Here is a 17,188-nt window from a genome sequence, read left to right on the forward strand (position 1 = left end):
ACTACTAAAAGACCACCTCATAAATATAAAATTTCAAGTTTTATTGATCAGCTCTATAGTCATAATTATAAACTAACAGACCTCTCACTTTCGTCCCCTTCTCCACATCTGTTTTCCATTTTCTGTTAAGATTTAAAATGTGCTCTCCTTGGTTACTGAGCTTTTTAAAGTCGCACCTGGTTAGCAAGCCGCAGGATGAAACGTCGACCTTCACTGAAGGGAAATATACTGCCTGAGAAACCCTTATTATTTCACTGTAAAAGACTAGATGCGTTCCTGCCAGCGAGTTCTTCAAGTCAAGTTTATTTTGATGAAAGTCTAGTTTCATCTCTGGGTTTATTAGAGCCTTACCTGACACCCACCCACGGTGTCAGGAAGCTTCCGTCTGAAGAAGCAGGGAAGTGTCACGGATCTTTCTTGATATTTGCTCAACGATAAAATCAAATCACGGAGCCATTTTTGAACGTTTAGTTTGCCTGTGCACTGCTTAGTTTCCAGCAAGGCAATACCCCAATATATTCAAATAGGCGGCTGCTGACTAGATAATAGTTGGTTCATCGTTTTATTGGGAATCAGCGGCGACAAAGCAATGGTTCAAGCAAGAAATCAGATCTCGACAGATCTCACACTGTCATTTGAGAATCTCACACACACACACAGTGGTCTTGTCGCCTTTGATTTAATAGGCAGCAGCAGACGGTGCTGACGGCCATGTCAGATCCAGGCCTGTCCACGGCTCACCCCATGACAGGAAAATATTTGACTGACTTTGTGATATTGTTCTTCTAAAAGCCACGGGTGAGCAGCCATGCATGACAGCAAACTTCTGGAGTTTCTGTACTCTGGAGCAGCTTGGGCCAAAGACGCAGTTCACACAAATCTAACTGCTGCTGCTAATACACCACCACCACTGGATCCACTCAAACTGTGTTTGCTCAAACAGTCAGGAACTAAACAGACTGCAATCCATTTAGGCATCATGAAACCAAGACGGCGCTGTTGTATTGGTCACTTCAGCTGAGAGGGTCATGGTTTGTTTGTCACATGGACAACACATTCTCACTACTAAGGCAATAACTTGTGTCCCAAAGTGACGCCAAAGTCAGTCATGTGTGTTGCATGTTAGTGGATTGAAGCATGTCTGCAGCATTTCACATGAAAGTAAAATGAAGGTTGGAGTATATGCTAAAGTGCAGCCGGTCTCCTGTATTTATGTGGCCCTCATGAAGTCAGAATTAAATGATGAAGTACAAATGCTTCTCACAATGAATTCTGTTTCTTATTCGTGGTTAGTATTTCCATTTAAATACATACATACTAGCTGACAAGGAAGCGCTTTAATTGACCTTTTAGTGAAAGTGTATTGAAAATAAATTAAAAAATAAGATTATTTTGTCATGTTTGTCGCTATCATATTTTCATGCTTTTTCCACACACATAGTTTGTACTGAAATTTGCACCTTAAATAGATAATCTTTACATATTTATTGATTTACAATGCCAGTTTTGTACAATTTTATAAGTTATCACAGATTTCCAGTGTTGCCCTCCCCTGTTCAAGACGATCCAGTAGGCTTCAGCGCTGCTCTCTGATGGAGCTTACTTCAACTTTCCAAAGATGATGTTGCACTTTTCATGTCTTCAGACGAACCTTTGGTGGTGCAGCCGTACAACACTGTGTGCGGTCAGTACACCAAGTGCCCAACATGAAAGGCTTGTCTGAGAATATTCCAGGAAGAGATGCAGGAGACTCAGGTGCCCTTGAGACTCCACTCTTCATAAAGAATGTAGGGTTATGACATTAAATGGTGTCCATAAAGTCTATTTAAGCCAACGTACTTGAGTCCAATAAGTACTGCAAAAGGTTTGAGATTTATTTTACACAAACCGGTTACTGTGTATTGAGGACATTAAAGCCATGTAACTGCAGCTATTTTCTGACTTTTTGTGCTCCCCTTAATTCATTCCAATTGGTTTTACAACTAATAACCATAACTTGGCAACCTCTGAGTACAATAGAACTACGATTAGATACAGTATATATTTGTTTTTGAGGGTAAATAACCAGAGTAATTGCACTTCCTGTCGGGACTACAAGTTGATCAACGTTGTTTTGCGACCCAGATATAGCACACTTAATGTTACACTGTAAATATGTGTGTGCGCGTGTGTGTTACTTAAGAAGACATGAGGGGATGCTAAATACTGTATTTTTGTAATAACAAGGGAGTCAAAAAACGATTACGATCAGCTTGAACTTTCATCAAATACTGCAGGTCCAAACAAGTTACAAAAAAATACATACATTTAATACAAGAGTTATTTATTCCTTTTAAAGTTGAGTATTAAAAGTCTGTGGCCCTCCACTTCTCTCCATCATGGCTCCTTCTGTGTCAAAATCCTGTTACACGGTAGCAGTTTTATCAGCACCTCCAGATTTGACACACAGACATGGATGGAGACAGACATGATCAGTATTACATTTTCCATTTTGAGAATGTTTCCACAGTTGGTGTTGTCGATGCAAAGCCTTGTCAGTAAAACCTGTTCCTCACAGCCATGACCACTAGACTGCCGTGGACGGTCCTGCGCCTGCTGGTCCTGCTCTCCATCAGCTCTCTGGTCAGTTCTGCAGACAAAGAATCTTCGGCCCCGGAGCAGGGAGTCACCTTCAGCCACCTCTACAAAATCGACATTCCGGGGAGCTCCAGCTGTAAATTGGAACCCCTCCCACTCCAGGACGAAGCAGGTCATAAACATCACCTCCATGTGATGGTTAACAGGATATAAAATCGTGTTCCACATTGAGCTGACATTGAAGCCTGGTTACTAGCCTCGATTTTAAAAAGTTGTTTTTCGATCCGTTTATGAATAACACATCGGATCAGTGCTGTTATTGTTATTGTTCGACACATTTCAATGAGCAGGCCAGATTTTTGGAGAGTAACGGGTGCAAGACGTTTTCCTATATTTGCAGGCCAGCAGGCGGGAGCGGCAACACATGGTGACAATGACATCATTTTCAGGCACAACATCAGACTCCAGACGCCCAAGTGTGACTGCGAAGAGTCGGAAAGCTTCAAGTCCCTCTTGTACAGAGTGAATGGGCTGGAGGAGGAAGTGAATTACCTGAAGACACAGTGTGCTCAGGGCTGCTGTGGCAGAGGTGGAGCGGCAGGTACGATCCATCAGGAGCGCTGAGGTTGGAACGCAATAATAAAAGGGGGTGTTTCACTCAGGCGTGGACACAAGCTGTAGTGGTCATGGGACCTACCAACAAGAAACATGCAGCTGCATCTGTGACCCAGGATGGGAGGGTCCTGACTGCTCGGTGTCTTCCTGCCCTGACGAATGCAACGACAACGGCCGCTGCGTGGACGGGAAATGCGTTTGCCATCAGGGCTACGCAGGACACGACTGTAGCCAAGCGCTATGTCCCGACAACTGCAACGACAAAGGGCACTGCGTGGACGGAAAATGTGTGTGCTTCGCTCACTTCAGCGGCGAGGACTGCAGCATCCAGAGGTGTCCCAATGACTGCATCGGGAACGGTGTCTGCGTAGACGGGCGCTGTGTTTGTGAGCAAGGCTTTCATGGCGAGGACTGCTCATTAGGTAATCCTTAATAAACAGTGCAGAACACACACTCACCTCGACTTTGACACATTCGCAAAGAAAAGAGGTGCGGTGTGTGGACAAAACAGCTCGTAAAATAGCTTTCACTTGTCCTGTTTTCCATGTAGTAAGAAGCTTTCAACCATCTGGTGTTTCATATTAGGGTAGTGTTAGATTTTGACCATTTAAAGAACTCACCTAGCAACTGTTTTATACAGTTGAAGCTTAAACTCGCAGGCACAACATGAACCTTCGTGACACAGTGGTGGTTCAAATTGAGACTTTTTCTAAAGTGATAGAAGTAAAGTGGTAGATGAGGCATCATGAAACAGTATTGCAGGGTTGATGAAACAGTGTCCTAATTTTCAGAGGCCACTAGATGGCGCTCTTGGTTTAGAAATGATGTGAGGTTTCATTGAACTAGTTGTTCAAGTCCAAACACTTTACCACAGACAGTGCCATCTGGTGGCCACTGGAAATAAGTCATGTGTCATGAAACCTTATCTACCCATCACTGCAAAACACTGTCCGATCATTTTACCAGTCGGTATATTCAAGACCAAATTGAATAGAAAGGCACCCACTATCTGTCATACTGAAAAATAAATAAGCTAGATTTACTTTATTCATGTCAAATTGGGTAATGCATTTTCTAGCCGTTGGTCCAGGTACCTCAGCTGCAATAGAATCTTAAAATTATAGACTGTTTCAACACCAGTATTCAGCACCATTGAGGCACTATGATTCCAAACTTGGTAAAAAAAAGAACAGCTGAAATTGTCAGACCGAAGATGGACCCAATTGCAGGTGGAGGCTGGAAGCAGGGAGGAAAGATGGAGAGATTTGCGAGCAAAATTTATGACAAATAAGTTGCATACTATCAGGCACAAAACAAAGTAAAAAAAAATGGAAACAAGCAAAGCAGTGCAACATACAATCACAAATAATACAGAGTCATAAAAAAAAAACATAACATGAAGGTCAAAAAGCAGAGGAGAAACAACAGAAAGTGGCAGTCAAGAAAGCGCACAAGAAATCTGAAGCCCCAGGAATAACTGCAGGACATAAGACAGGGACAGCAGAAAGATAAAATAATAAAATGTTTTTTTTAAATACATGTTCACATTATTTAAAGATATGGAATAATAATGAATGCAAAGACTTATAATATGATAAATATCATTATAGATAATGATAAATGAGGTGTCAGTATTCAGTGACAGAGTATCAACACAGTATCAGCACAGCGTGTCATTGTGTCAAAACGCTTTATAATGCCTCATTTACCCATCACTAGAAAGTGAATGTGAACATGGACATTCACCGGTGACAGGAACCTTGGAGCTTAAATAGTGCAGCAGGTGTGTTGATTTGCTGGTTGGTTCCAGCTGTGTGCCATTTCGGTGGCGGCACAAAGCACAGAAGGGGGAGGGGCGAGGAGGGTAGCCAAATAAACTTCACACAACATATTTAAAGCTTCTTGATGCCCTTTTTAAAGATGTAAACAACGATAACTAGAGAGCGCAAATACAGGATGAACTGGTCTAAGTTAAAGACAAAACATAATCGTAAACCATTATATATTTTTTAGGTTTTCTGGTAAATGCTGCTATTTTGCGGTCATCACCAGCCTCCAGGAAAACAACCATTCGACAGTGACAATAAATGATCCTTCAATCTAAGAAGTGATACCTTGTTCGTAACGCAAAATGGTAGGATCTCCGTAAACTGCCCTGCGTCACCATCAGTTTTGCTTTTAGCCTTTGTTTCTGTGTGTGTGCACGGAATGCTCACATGAAAGTATTTGCAAACTGGACATCAGACCACATAGGTTTATCAAAGCTACATTTGAACTTTGGAATGTCATATATTTGTGAGCTGCGGTCTCACCTAGTCTTGAAGGTGCAGTCAATAGCGAGAGAAGACCATGTCATGAGACTGAGACCGGTCTCGCAAACTTAAATGCATAGTGGTTATGTCAATCATCCTAGACCCCGCTCCTTAATAGTAAAATAGACGCCATGTTTGTGATGCTGCAGGAGCAGGACATGGACCTGTGGATAATCTCTACTGACACCTGATGGCGCATAATAATAAGATTCATCTGGTGAAAATTGTACGCAGAACACACTTAACAATGACTTTGAATTTCAATATTTTTAATCTTAAATGTTGTCGGTGCTGTCAGTTCCTAAGGTATGGACCACAGAAACATTTTTGTTTGGAGGCCTTATTCTCCTCATTTGCCGACTCATTTATTTGAGATAAGTGTGAAACAGAATTCTGATCCTAATCACAAACCATCTTTGGTGAGTTCACGAAATCTCCCTGTCAAGTCCAACAGCATGGCCCGACTCTCAGGAGCTACGCTGGAAGCTGCCGCCCCTAAATATCTTGTGACATTGGGTCAGAGGGATAAACGAAAAATCCAACAGTCCTTCAGGGTTTTGGTCTCGCAGCTGCTCCCCTCCTAAATGTGCTGTTCGCTAACTGACTATAGATGTACTGCCTCGGGAGACGGGAGCAAAATTGGATTTTGTGGCATTTGAAGAGCAGACAAGCTTGGAGGTGGTCAGCCGACTGTCAGATATCAACGGTTTAATTCACAGACTTCAGGACAGGAGAACTTTAACATTTACCCGCTGATCCCTCTCTGATAATGTCAGGCTTTAAATTCACTTTTTGAAGCTCGTGTCGGTTGATTTATTGCAGAATATGAATGTGCCGAAGACAACGGACTGTAATGGCTTTCACTTTAGTGGCGGGTCGCCTGTGCTACATCCATTGAGACTTTTATGGTCGGCTTTCTGAGCGGGTGCTTTTGAACAACGACCAATGTCAACAGAAGCCTGACGTGAACTCTGGGCTCAGGAGGGAGGAGGAGAACAAAAATGTCATTTGTTGCTTTAGGTGTCATTTAATAACAGTGTTAAGAAGAGCGAGGCGATTTTTGGAGACTAGATAGTGTGTGGCACCTCAGACCGCTTCACACTGAATCATAATTATTTTTTATAATTTCATCACGAAGGCTCTAAATCGCATTATATTGAGTGTGAGCTGTAACAATGATATTTTCGCTGTAGCGACTTCATCACTTGTCAAAGTCAGGCTGCTCCCGCTCTCATGAGCCCATGAAAGCACTGTGAAGTTTCCACGCGTTTGGCTTCACTTCCCATCCCACATTAAATCTCAGCATCTGCAGAAAGTTATTGGAGTTTCTGGATGGAGTTGCTCTCCAATGTGCTGACTTGCTGTCTGCAGTCTTTTGGCCACAGTTCTTCACTTGGTTCTTTAGCGCCCCCAGCCATATTTTTCCAATGTATGTGGCCAAAGCCGATTCGATTTGCAGACTATATAGCTTGAATCAATGTATGCATATATATATATATATATATATATATATATATATATATATATATATATTTTTTTTTTATAATTTTTAATTTAAAAAATGCAGTTTGTGTGAGTAAAAACAGAAAAAAATGAATTTAGTGCATTGTTTTAAATAAAACATAAGAATAAAAATGAGTAATAATAATATTTTAATATATTTTAACATATTTTAATATTCTACTCTTTGTTTCTGGAGGAACTAGCACCAGAGATATACTTCATTCACATATAAAAGGACAAGTACTGGTGCTTTATCTCAAAAACACAGGTGTTATTAACACAAAAATGACTCTGTTGTCCAGTTCTTGGTCCTCAGGGTCTGCAGCTGGTCCAGACCACTGACGTCTCCCTGCTCGTGGAATGGGAGTCTGTGCATGGTGCAGAGCATTACCTTTTGACATATCATCCCAAACATCAGAAGAATGTCCTGAAGCAGGCAGGTTTTTTTTTTATCTCTACGTCTGAATTAGTGATAGAAGATGCTGAATGTGCGTGTGATTCTGACACCTCAGGTCCAGGTTCCCAACACTGACAACTCCTACCTCATCACCCAGCTGACTCCAGGGGTCACCTACGTGATCCAGGTTCATGCTGTTGTCAGGGAGATCCAAAGTGAAGCAGAAACGATTGAGGCAACGACAGGTGAGAAGTGGTCATGACGTTGCAAACTACGGTCTCTAACACACGTAATGGATCACCATTATTTGGGTGTTTACAGTTCAGCAAGCCATGGACTTCCCAAAAGCCTTTTAAGTGTGTCCTCAGTCTCGACTGAATTTGCTGGTGTCGGTCCAAACTCACCACAAATTCATTAAATATGCTCTCAAAAATCAAATGTATTAGAGAGAAAGGAAAATTTACTTTCAATAACACGCCTCATTAAACAGCAGTAGCTGATGTTTTAAAATGCACAACACAATGAATTACAAAAAAAAAAAGCTTTCATAAATTATCATAACTTAATTCAGCAAGTGGAAGAAAGTGGTGTGCAGGTGAATGAGCAGAAATCCAGCCACTGTTTCAACCTGCCCCAAGCCTTTAACTGACAGAGGAGGCATCCTTGGACGGTCTTTACCATTCAGATCATAGTGTCTGGTGAGTATAAGACACGTGAGCTGTGTTCATCGCGGCACTGTCTAATCTAACCATCTGAGCTGCTTCTGGCCACCGCTGTCCTTGGAACATTGAGGAAGCTTCGGTATTTGTGAAGACAAAGATGAACAATTCCAATGTTACATACAGACCCGGATACGGACAGACCCTTCTTTCCGTGCTCTGCGTTATTTCCTTTGTATTTCTGCACGTTTCCACAAAGCTTACGGATACGGGCCAAAAGGAGCAGTACCTCCGGAAACCATGGAGGGGCAGTGTTGCTGTTACTACCTGACAGCTCTATTGAGACACAAAGAACAAATAACAATGGCGGAAATTCTCTGTCCTCCAGTCGCGATACATTTAACAGCCTCACTGACCACCGCCTCCTACTATGCTGCCCCCATTTTGTTTTGGAGTTTGTTGTTGTCGGCGTTAACTTTTGACTGTGGGCTGCTCCCCCTAGTGGATGTTTTGGAGAACAGCAATACCAACTTAAAGAACGTATGGTCGCATGTGATGAGTGACAGTAACATAGTTAGAAAAAGATGGGTACAATTTTGGACATAAACGCTTCATGAATAGGCCTTTACTGCTCAAGAGAACATTCGCACAAGGAAATCACCCGTCTGCTTTGTACATCGGAAAGTCTTCACTTATAGGAATCTTACCGAGGGCGACAAAAGGAATTGAGTTACACATTTAGCCAATGTAGAGCCGAGATAACAAAATGTTGCGAAACAATATGGGCACAGAGTACGCAACACGTTGGAGTGACTGGGTCGCAGCTTAAGAGCGTTTTGGGGAACACACTGAGCAGGTGACATTTGTTGGATTAACCGCTGAACTATAAAGGTTTGTACTCACCAAGAAGATCTGATGGACCCAGAGACAGCAGCGTCAGTGTCTTCCTTCCTTCTAATATGTTTCCACAGTTGAGAAAGGGCTACAGTTATTCCTCCTTAAATCACCATGTTGACTGTCCACCAATTTTAAACCGACCCCCAGCAAACGCTGGTCACTGGAACAGCCACTTGGGTGCAAGTAGTGCAAAGTGTCGCCAAGTGGTGTTTGTTGTGAATGCACTTGGTGATGGGCGTAACATGAATCAACCTGAAGATGGAATATCAAGTGCAGCATCCAGGGTTGCAGAGACAACCATTAAAATTTTCAAGAGATTCTTCCCAGCACTGAATCCAGCAACAAACACTCCTCAGAAGTGAGAAAACAATGGCAAAAGCATCACCGGCACTCGAGCTACCACCCTCTCCTGATGTGTCCACGTCTTTGCCTCCAGGCACAAAGAAGACTACAATGCAGATACCTGCAGCAATGGCTGGAGGAGCTTCCTCATATTTCAGTAGTCCAAAGTTTAGCTTTCACTGATGGAAAATTGACCATTTAAAACCATGTTTCCATTATCAGATTTGTGTGAAGGTTTAGGGAGAATAACACGTGGTAATGCACCACAGATGAATGCAACTCTCCACAGACATCAGGCCTCAAGTCGGGTCCAGTCTTTGAATAAGTCAACGGTTCAGTGGGACGACAGATGTGATGTGTAAAGGTCCCGGGATGGTCGGAAGATTTAGTTCCATTGTCTGTGGGATTAAAGAGCAACGCATGAGGTCAGCTTTAACTGGAGGCAGTGAGCTGTGAAAGCACAAAAATGTCAGAGGTATTTTGCCTGAAATGCTTTCAGGATCATTTCCCTGATTTTCACGTTTTTTAACAACTTGCATTATTAGCGCGTGAACGGACACTCAGCCTGACTTGTTCTGTTTAAAGAGGACATGCTCACGCTACACTGCTTTCCGCTGACGAACTGAACGTCTTTTATTAAGCGGCGTTTTATAAGCTTTTACTTCCAGCGATAATTAGAAAGAAACGCTTCCCTGGATGTGTTTAGGAGACGCGGCGGGTCCTCACAGATGTGGCTGAGGCAGATGTTTCGAGAGGATTACCAGGCGCTGGCATGAGTGAAAAGGGCAGCGGGACACTTAAGTGTGGTTGAACTGGTTGCTGTGGAAAACCTTAGCTCAGATCCGTTCGGTCCTCAGAAGCATGACATCATCTGGCTGTGGCGGAGTTCAGAGCAGCGACAATCTGGTTACTTTGCATGTGACTGTGGAGAAACACGTCATTATCTAGAGAATCCTGGGAGCTATCATTTCATGGAGTAAAGTCACAGAAACCAGAATGCTCAAATTTAAGTCGAGGCTTAAACGTCAGGGTGGAAGTGCTCCAGAGTTAAAGTGCACAGAGCAGATTTTTGTGCTTATATTCTGTAGTGTTTTTTAAAAAAAAACCTGTCGAACCCATCTCATTTGGTCTTGTTCACCATCAGTGTTCTGCTCATGGCATCACATTAAACAATGTAGTGTTTGGTGCACTGAACACGTTTCTCTTCGAAGGAAAGTTCTTACATGATGTGCGTTTATCTTTTTGCTTGTTAGTAATTTTAATGCATGGAAGAATGAGTGAGTGGAAGAGCACCTCAAAGTGCCGTGCACGATGAACAGTCACACAGAACATGTTGAAAATGAAGCTACGCGTCCATTCACCGAGAAAGATCAGTAATGTTCAAAAATAACAAAAAAGTCTTTAAGAATTAAAATTAAGTGTGTAGTTTTTAGAAACATCAACACACTCCCACGAGCAGTCGGAGCCACAGATGTGGGCCGTGGTAACTAAAGGTTGCTTCTCTGTATATTTTGGTTCTCACCCCTCGTAATGAGAGAAGCAGAATGGTGAGACCAAATCAGATAAGTAGCCAGGGTTAAAGAACATTAAAAATGACCTAAAAAATCCTGGAAACCACAATTTTACCAAAGAAACACATGCTATTGTTTTAAGGAAATTTTGAATAACAATTTCTCCCCACCGTAAACTAAAAAAAATGAACATTATCTGATGGGAGTTAAAGTTGGACATAAACTTTCCTAATTTTACATTTCTTTGTGATGAAGGAAAAGCATTAGCATTAGCATAATCATGACACCTGTGTCGATGGTTAGAAAGTGTGGAATCCATTCAGAATTTTGCTGCAATTCTCGACAGACGTTTCGGCTTTGGACGGCATCCGAATCCTTGGGCAGACGGAGGTTTCCATCCAGGTCGACTGGGAGAATCCACAGACCGAGTTGGACCACTTCAGACTCAAACACGTCGACCCGTCCGGACAGCAGGAGGAACTGGACATCCAGAAGAGCCAGGAGGCTCGAACAAAGCACACTATTGTCGGTACGACAGACCTTTTTAAATGCTTCCACACTTTAAGGTTATAAGAACTTATAAACAATGCTCTTCCCTGCAGGTCTGAACCCAGGAACTGAGTACCTGATCTCCGTGCAGGCCATTAAAGGGTCCACTGAGGGCAAAGCAGCATCTGTCACCGGAGCTACAGGTCAGTGTCGGGACAGCACCGTCCCCCTATTCTCATTCCCTCCTCACTCTCTCAGTACTATCACGGAAACATAATGGCCCCAATTTTCTGGAAATCACTTTCCATTTAATAGAAATGGCTGTTTTTGTGATCCGAGGGGCTTTTATCTAAATCAACTGACACTAAAGATGATAAATCACAAGGACTGCTCGAGCATTCCAGCTACCGCTAGAATGTCCACACTTCACTTCGACTTCGGTGCTGGATCGAAAACAAACTGTCCCCTGCCGATAATTTAACCGTGGTCAGGCTTTAATAGTAAAAACACGCAATCCATCACAGACAACGTTCAGACCATGGAGGAATAACGGCAGCCAGTCATAATAGAATAATTTATGAAGGCGCTTGCTGCTTAGGTTATGGGTTATTAATGGAGTGCTCAATGTAAAAACGTTATTTTCTGGACACACGCACTTTTGTCAACGCCAGCGGAGCTTAGTGTCAGAGTATCAACCGAGAATATGAGATGAGATGCTCTCGCCTTAAAGACTGGACCATATGATGAATTGTGAACGAGACAGAATACAGATGTTGGTGCATAATTTATTGTATAAATTATGAAGCAATGAGAAGCTGAGTTTTAGTCCTTCTTAATCTAGTTCAAATGTCTAATAACCGATGTGTTTAAAAAAGTAAAGGTCACACAACTAATGATGAAGTTGTTTGATTCGGGAATAATGAAACACATTTTACGTTTTCACACTGTTTTGTCAACTGTGGCACACATTACTTGAGTTATCGCAATGTTCGCGTCAGTTCTTTTGTTCGGGAAATGTTGTCCAACAGACGCACATACAAAACTTCTGCCCTGGAAATCTGGAGAAAAAAATGAAACATCATGAACAGTAGTGAAAGGCAGATGAGGTTTCATGAAACAGTGTCCTGATTTTCAGAGGCCACCAGATGGTGCTGTCTGCCGTAATTTTGGATTTGAACAAACTCAATAAAACCTCACCTCATTTCTACACAAAGTCTACTGGCCTCTTAAAATTAGGACTCAACCACTGTTTCATCAACCCTGCAGTACTGTTTCATGAAACCTCATCTACCCACCACTAACACAGGGTACATCAATACAGATGCCAGTACTCTGATGATGATTTAAGATATTACCTGTTTGGTATCTGTGTGTTGTGTTTGCATTTGACATTGCAGACTGTTAAAAAATCTCGACTTTATATCTTGTATTTGATCTAGACTGACACTTGACAGCGCACACCTTCACCGGGTTGCTTATTTTCCATCCACATTTTTCTTATCCAGTAGTATTGCCGACTTTATAAAAATCATGTTTGAAATATTATTGTTCTTGATTTACGGAACTGCCACAACACACACACACGGCACGCTGTCTTTGTGGCGACATTTCATTGCTAGAATGAAACGTCGCCACCAGAATGACCAGGACTTTTAACCAAACTGAAACCCTTATCTTGAAGTTTTAACCCTCAAAGCTTAACCATGTGGGGACCAGCTAAAATGTCCAGAAAAATGTGTGTGTTTCCAAGAATGGTATAGTTAATGGTATGGCTAAGTCAGATACACACACACACGCAAAACCAACAAACTTGATAACAATTACAGTAACAATTGTGATGTACATCACAAACTGTGGGTTTAAGTTGTGTTATATGTAGTTCAAGTTCAGATGCTAGTGTCTGTAACCTGTGAGGTCTGGAAGGCGAACGGTTTATTTTACTTATCCGAATGTACACGTGTTAAGTCCATGAAGTGACAGCCTCCGGCCTCTAGTGTGCAGCGTTTACAAATCAGCAACAGGCTGTTTTCCAACAAGAATCTAGATGCATGTTGATAATTCTGAAGAGTAAAATGATTTGTCAGTCCTCCAACAGGACACAATAGACTGACTTGTTAGGCTGTGTATTGGCAAGTATCTTGTGTAGCGATACATAACCCGATACAATGCAATATACGGGATCCTGTAAGTCCAGCAAATATATTGTAAGAAGATCCATCATTTTAAAGGAGGAAATAAAAAATCATATAATGCATATGATATGCATGAAAATAGTTTATTGTTATGAAGTCGGTTCACTGTCCAACAGAGGGATGAATCAACAAAATAACTCCAGTCTACAGAAAGAAAACATCACAAATGCATCAAGTTTCTATGTATGAAATATTGATATAGAGGCATAAAAATATCAACTGATGTCAAATATCAGCATTATGGTTTTAAGATGGACTGAAGTTGATTTGTTCCCAGCAGCTCGACGTCAGTGTCGCCGCGTGTTTGTTCTGTGTAGCGATTCCAGAGGTTTATTTGAGTGGTCTTTTCATCCTTGGCAACCCAGATTGGATGCTTTTAAGCCTTCAAGCTTCTCCTCCCGTTCTTTTTGAGCGACGGCGGCCTTCAGAGGCGTTCTCCGCCTGCTTATCACCCGTCCTGAATCAGAAGTTCACCTGCTTCAGAGCGCCTGGTCGAACTAATCTGCGGCAGACAGGCGTTGGCTCCTCTCCACTTCCAGCGCGTTTAAGGCTCTTTAGGTGTGATTGAAGAGGATGGTCCTCTGCTCCGGCCGGCAGTGGGAATAGCGCTTGTTTCATTACCAGGGAAATGCTGCTCTGGAGACACATCGCACTATTATCTCACTCGACATGCTGTTTGGTTCCAGCCAGCATGCTGCGTGTGCACCTGGTCAGAGTAAGCAGAAGAAATGGCGGAAAAATGGGGCACAGCCAGAGACGTTTTGGAAAGAAACAGCAGGAAAACGGAGGAAAATAGGGTCAGAAGACACACTTTCACAAAGTTCACTTGGCTGTGAGACGTTATTTCAATATATAATCATTAAGTGATAAACAGGCATCAGAGTAAAGTCAGCCTAAGTCGATCAACAACTCATTATTTTTCCGTTGAGAGCAGACGTTGTCATAGTGACAGGCCAAATGATGGTGAAGGATATAAAAGACAAGATCTGAAACTGCTACTTTGGATTTCAATTCAATAAAGTAAATGGCTGTTAGCTTGTTTAACCAGAAGCAGATGTTCTTGTGGGGGCACACGCCTTCTGTGGTTCTATAGAGGAGCACAGTCTGTCAGGGTTCAGCGTCTTCAGCGGCTTTTTCGTGAAGATAAATGACAGGTTCTAAAGGATGTTGAGAGCTGGGGAAAGGAGCAACACCTCTGTCTCTCATGGGCTTGCAAACTATTACCATGAGTGGAGAGTTACCATGGTCTTTAATGAAGGGAAGCTGAGGCATGAAAGTCGCTGGAGAACCAGAGCAGGTGAGGCTTTTGTTCTGTCACACCACGGTGACATTATGGAGATGAGCAAAAGGGAAGGGTTCAAATTCATCCTCAAGAATCTGATCAGAAAACACTTTCTGAGACTTCTGTTCTACAAAGGTGTATGTGTTGTATTCATGTTGTCAAAAAATATTATTTAAAATATTGGAATGTATATCACAGTTCTAGAAAGTAGAAGTCTTGAAATGTTTCCATTAGAGCTGTCAACCAACTAAGAAAAAAAGCATCAAGCTCACCAGTCATAGGTGAGATTAATCTCAATTAATCGCAAGTTTAAAGCACTGAAATTTAATTCTGAATTACACATGTTGAAGTCTAGAAGTACTGTAGCTATGACACTCAAGTGAAAAAAACAAAACAAAAAAGAAGTTATGGACAGTGATTAATCGTGATTAATCGCAATGAAATTTACTTCTCAGTACAAGAAGGCAGAAGTCCAAAATTGTTCCATTTAATACTATTATGTAATTCAATAATATATCAAATTACATAAACAAATAAAAAAATCAAGTCAATCATGATAAAGTGCGATTAATTGCCAATTTATTAACTCACATGTATCGGCTCTGATTTATCACGATTAATCGCACATTTTAAAACACTGAAATGTACTTTATCTTATATATATTATACATATATATGTTTTATTGACCAGAAAGTAGAAGTCTAAAAGTTTTTCATTTAGTTCTGTCTGGAAAAAAAAAGTTAATCACTGTCATGGACTGTAATTAATCGCGATTAATCGCAAATTTTTAACGTTGAAATCAACTTACATGCACTGTAGATATTCAATAAATCCTCAACAACCTTGGCAGACCGACAAGATTACCTTTCTTTTGAGCAATAAACCTTGAGAATTGCGTTCATCAAACACCAAATTGTCCGTTTCCCTTGTTATGTCTGAAGGCAAAGCTATAAAGGGGAGTCGCTCCCACAACACCGAGCTGTGAACTGGAGTCGGAACAAATGAATAGTCGGACTGTTAGCCCGAGGGCGAGCGTGACATAACACACCATTTCACACCTGAAGTACAGACGCATCCGAAAGAGTGACACCCTGTTGGCACATACTTTCCCCTCAACTCCATGGCCGACTCTCAGCGCGCGGCTGTGGAGCTGAGAATGCTGAGCGATGGCTTGCTCCTGCAGGCGTTGTGGCGAATGACTCTGCTGCACATGACACCTGTAATGGATAAGCTGTTTCCCAAATGGCCTGAGCCACAACTCATGTTGTGTGGACCGGTAGCCACAGTCGCTACACAGCCAGTGGAGTAGAACGTCTGAAGTAAGTCGATCCATCAAGCACTTTTACTTCAGAGCAAAAGCAGCCACCCTGCGAGCAGCCGCGTGTGCTTGGAAGGTATTGCCGGTGCAGCTGGATGGTCGGGGCAGAAACTAGAAAATCTGAATTACTCTTCAAGAACTAGATAAAATATGACATGGTAAGAGGGAATGTTTCATGGTAATCATCTTCAAACACTTATGCATGGTGAACAGCTTGCCTCAAACTTAACAATGTTAAATGTAGATTCTACTGAGAGAATAACACAGTGGGAAATGTTTGTGCATTCACTTGGGGGGAAGCTACAACAACAGTTGAACACTGTTAAAAAAGGCAACATGGTGCTGAGGTATGGATGAGAGGACTGCCACATGTCACAATAAATGAGGATTTTTATTTTTATCCCGTTCCACACGCTTTCAGTTTTTCATTTTTATGTTTGTTTTTTTTTCCTTTAGTTTTGCCACTTTCCCGACACAAATATGAACAACACTAAATTACAACAAATGTGAGAAGAAATAAAATTTAGAAAGTAACTTTAGAAGTGGACATGTTTATTTCAGCATATTTCCTCACTTATTTCTGTATAGTTTTATTTATTTTATTCCCCATTCATTTATTTCTGAATTATATCACTCGTAACATCAAGAGAAATGAAAGAAAATGTAAGTGTGAGAGTACGAAAATTGTGAGGGCTCAAAGGAAGGTGGAGACCCAGGAACTGACAGAGCACGAGCGACGTCCAAATATGCACAATTTCATCAAACAAGGTGAAGCCAACAGAAATAGGCTACAGCCCAATGTTCAAGACAAGAACAAGAAAAAATGGTTTGATCTAAGAAGTCCAAAAAGAAAATCGCTTGGCAGGTCAGGCATGAGGAACAGGAACTGAGAAGGAGAGAACAAAAATTATTAAACAAACTAAGCAAAATACTCAGGTGCAGGGCAAAAACCAGAGAAAAAAAACTATCAAGATACACTTAGTTTGAGATGAACACAATCTGGTGCTGCAACAGCCTCCAACTATTTGTGGATGTTTGAACACAAAATAAAAGACTGGTGAAGGCGATTGTGACAAAAATATAACTAAAGGAA

The 17,188-nt window shown here is 41.7% G+C and overlaps 1 protein-coding gene across 1 annotated transcript in view; it reads left to right on the forward strand.

Annotated features, from left to right (window-relative positions):
• Positions 1 to 17,188, forward strand: part of tnn (tenascin N) — a 35,368-nt gene that overhangs the window by 6,403 nt on the left and 11,777 nt on the right. Inside the window, exons 2-8 of the mRNA XM_053884379.1 lie at positions 2,558 to 2,749; positions 2,978 to 3,178; positions 3,240 to 3,614; positions 7,310 to 7,443; positions 7,520 to 7,649; positions 11,160 to 11,342; positions 11,416 to 11,505. Coding sequence (XP_053740354.1) covers positions 2,560 to 2,749; positions 2,978 to 3,178; positions 3,240 to 3,614; positions 7,310 to 7,443; positions 7,520 to 7,649; positions 11,160 to 11,342; positions 11,416 to 11,505 — 1,303 coding nt within the window. The 5' untranslated portion in view covers positions 2,558 to 2,559. The remainder of the gene's footprint in view (positions 1 to 2,557; positions 2,750 to 2,977; positions 3,179 to 3,239; positions 3,615 to 7,309; positions 7,444 to 7,519; positions 7,650 to 11,159; positions 11,343 to 11,415; positions 11,506 to 17,188) is intronic.

The sequence above is a fragment of the Synchiropus splendidus genome, chromosome 13 (genome assembly GCF_027744825.2).
Source record: "Synchiropus splendidus isolate RoL2022-P1 chromosome 13, RoL_Sspl_1.0, whole genome shotgun sequence".
In the NCBI taxonomy this organism is placed as follows: Eukaryota; Metazoa; Chordata; class Actinopteri; order Syngnathiformes; family Callionymidae; genus Synchiropus; species Synchiropus splendidus.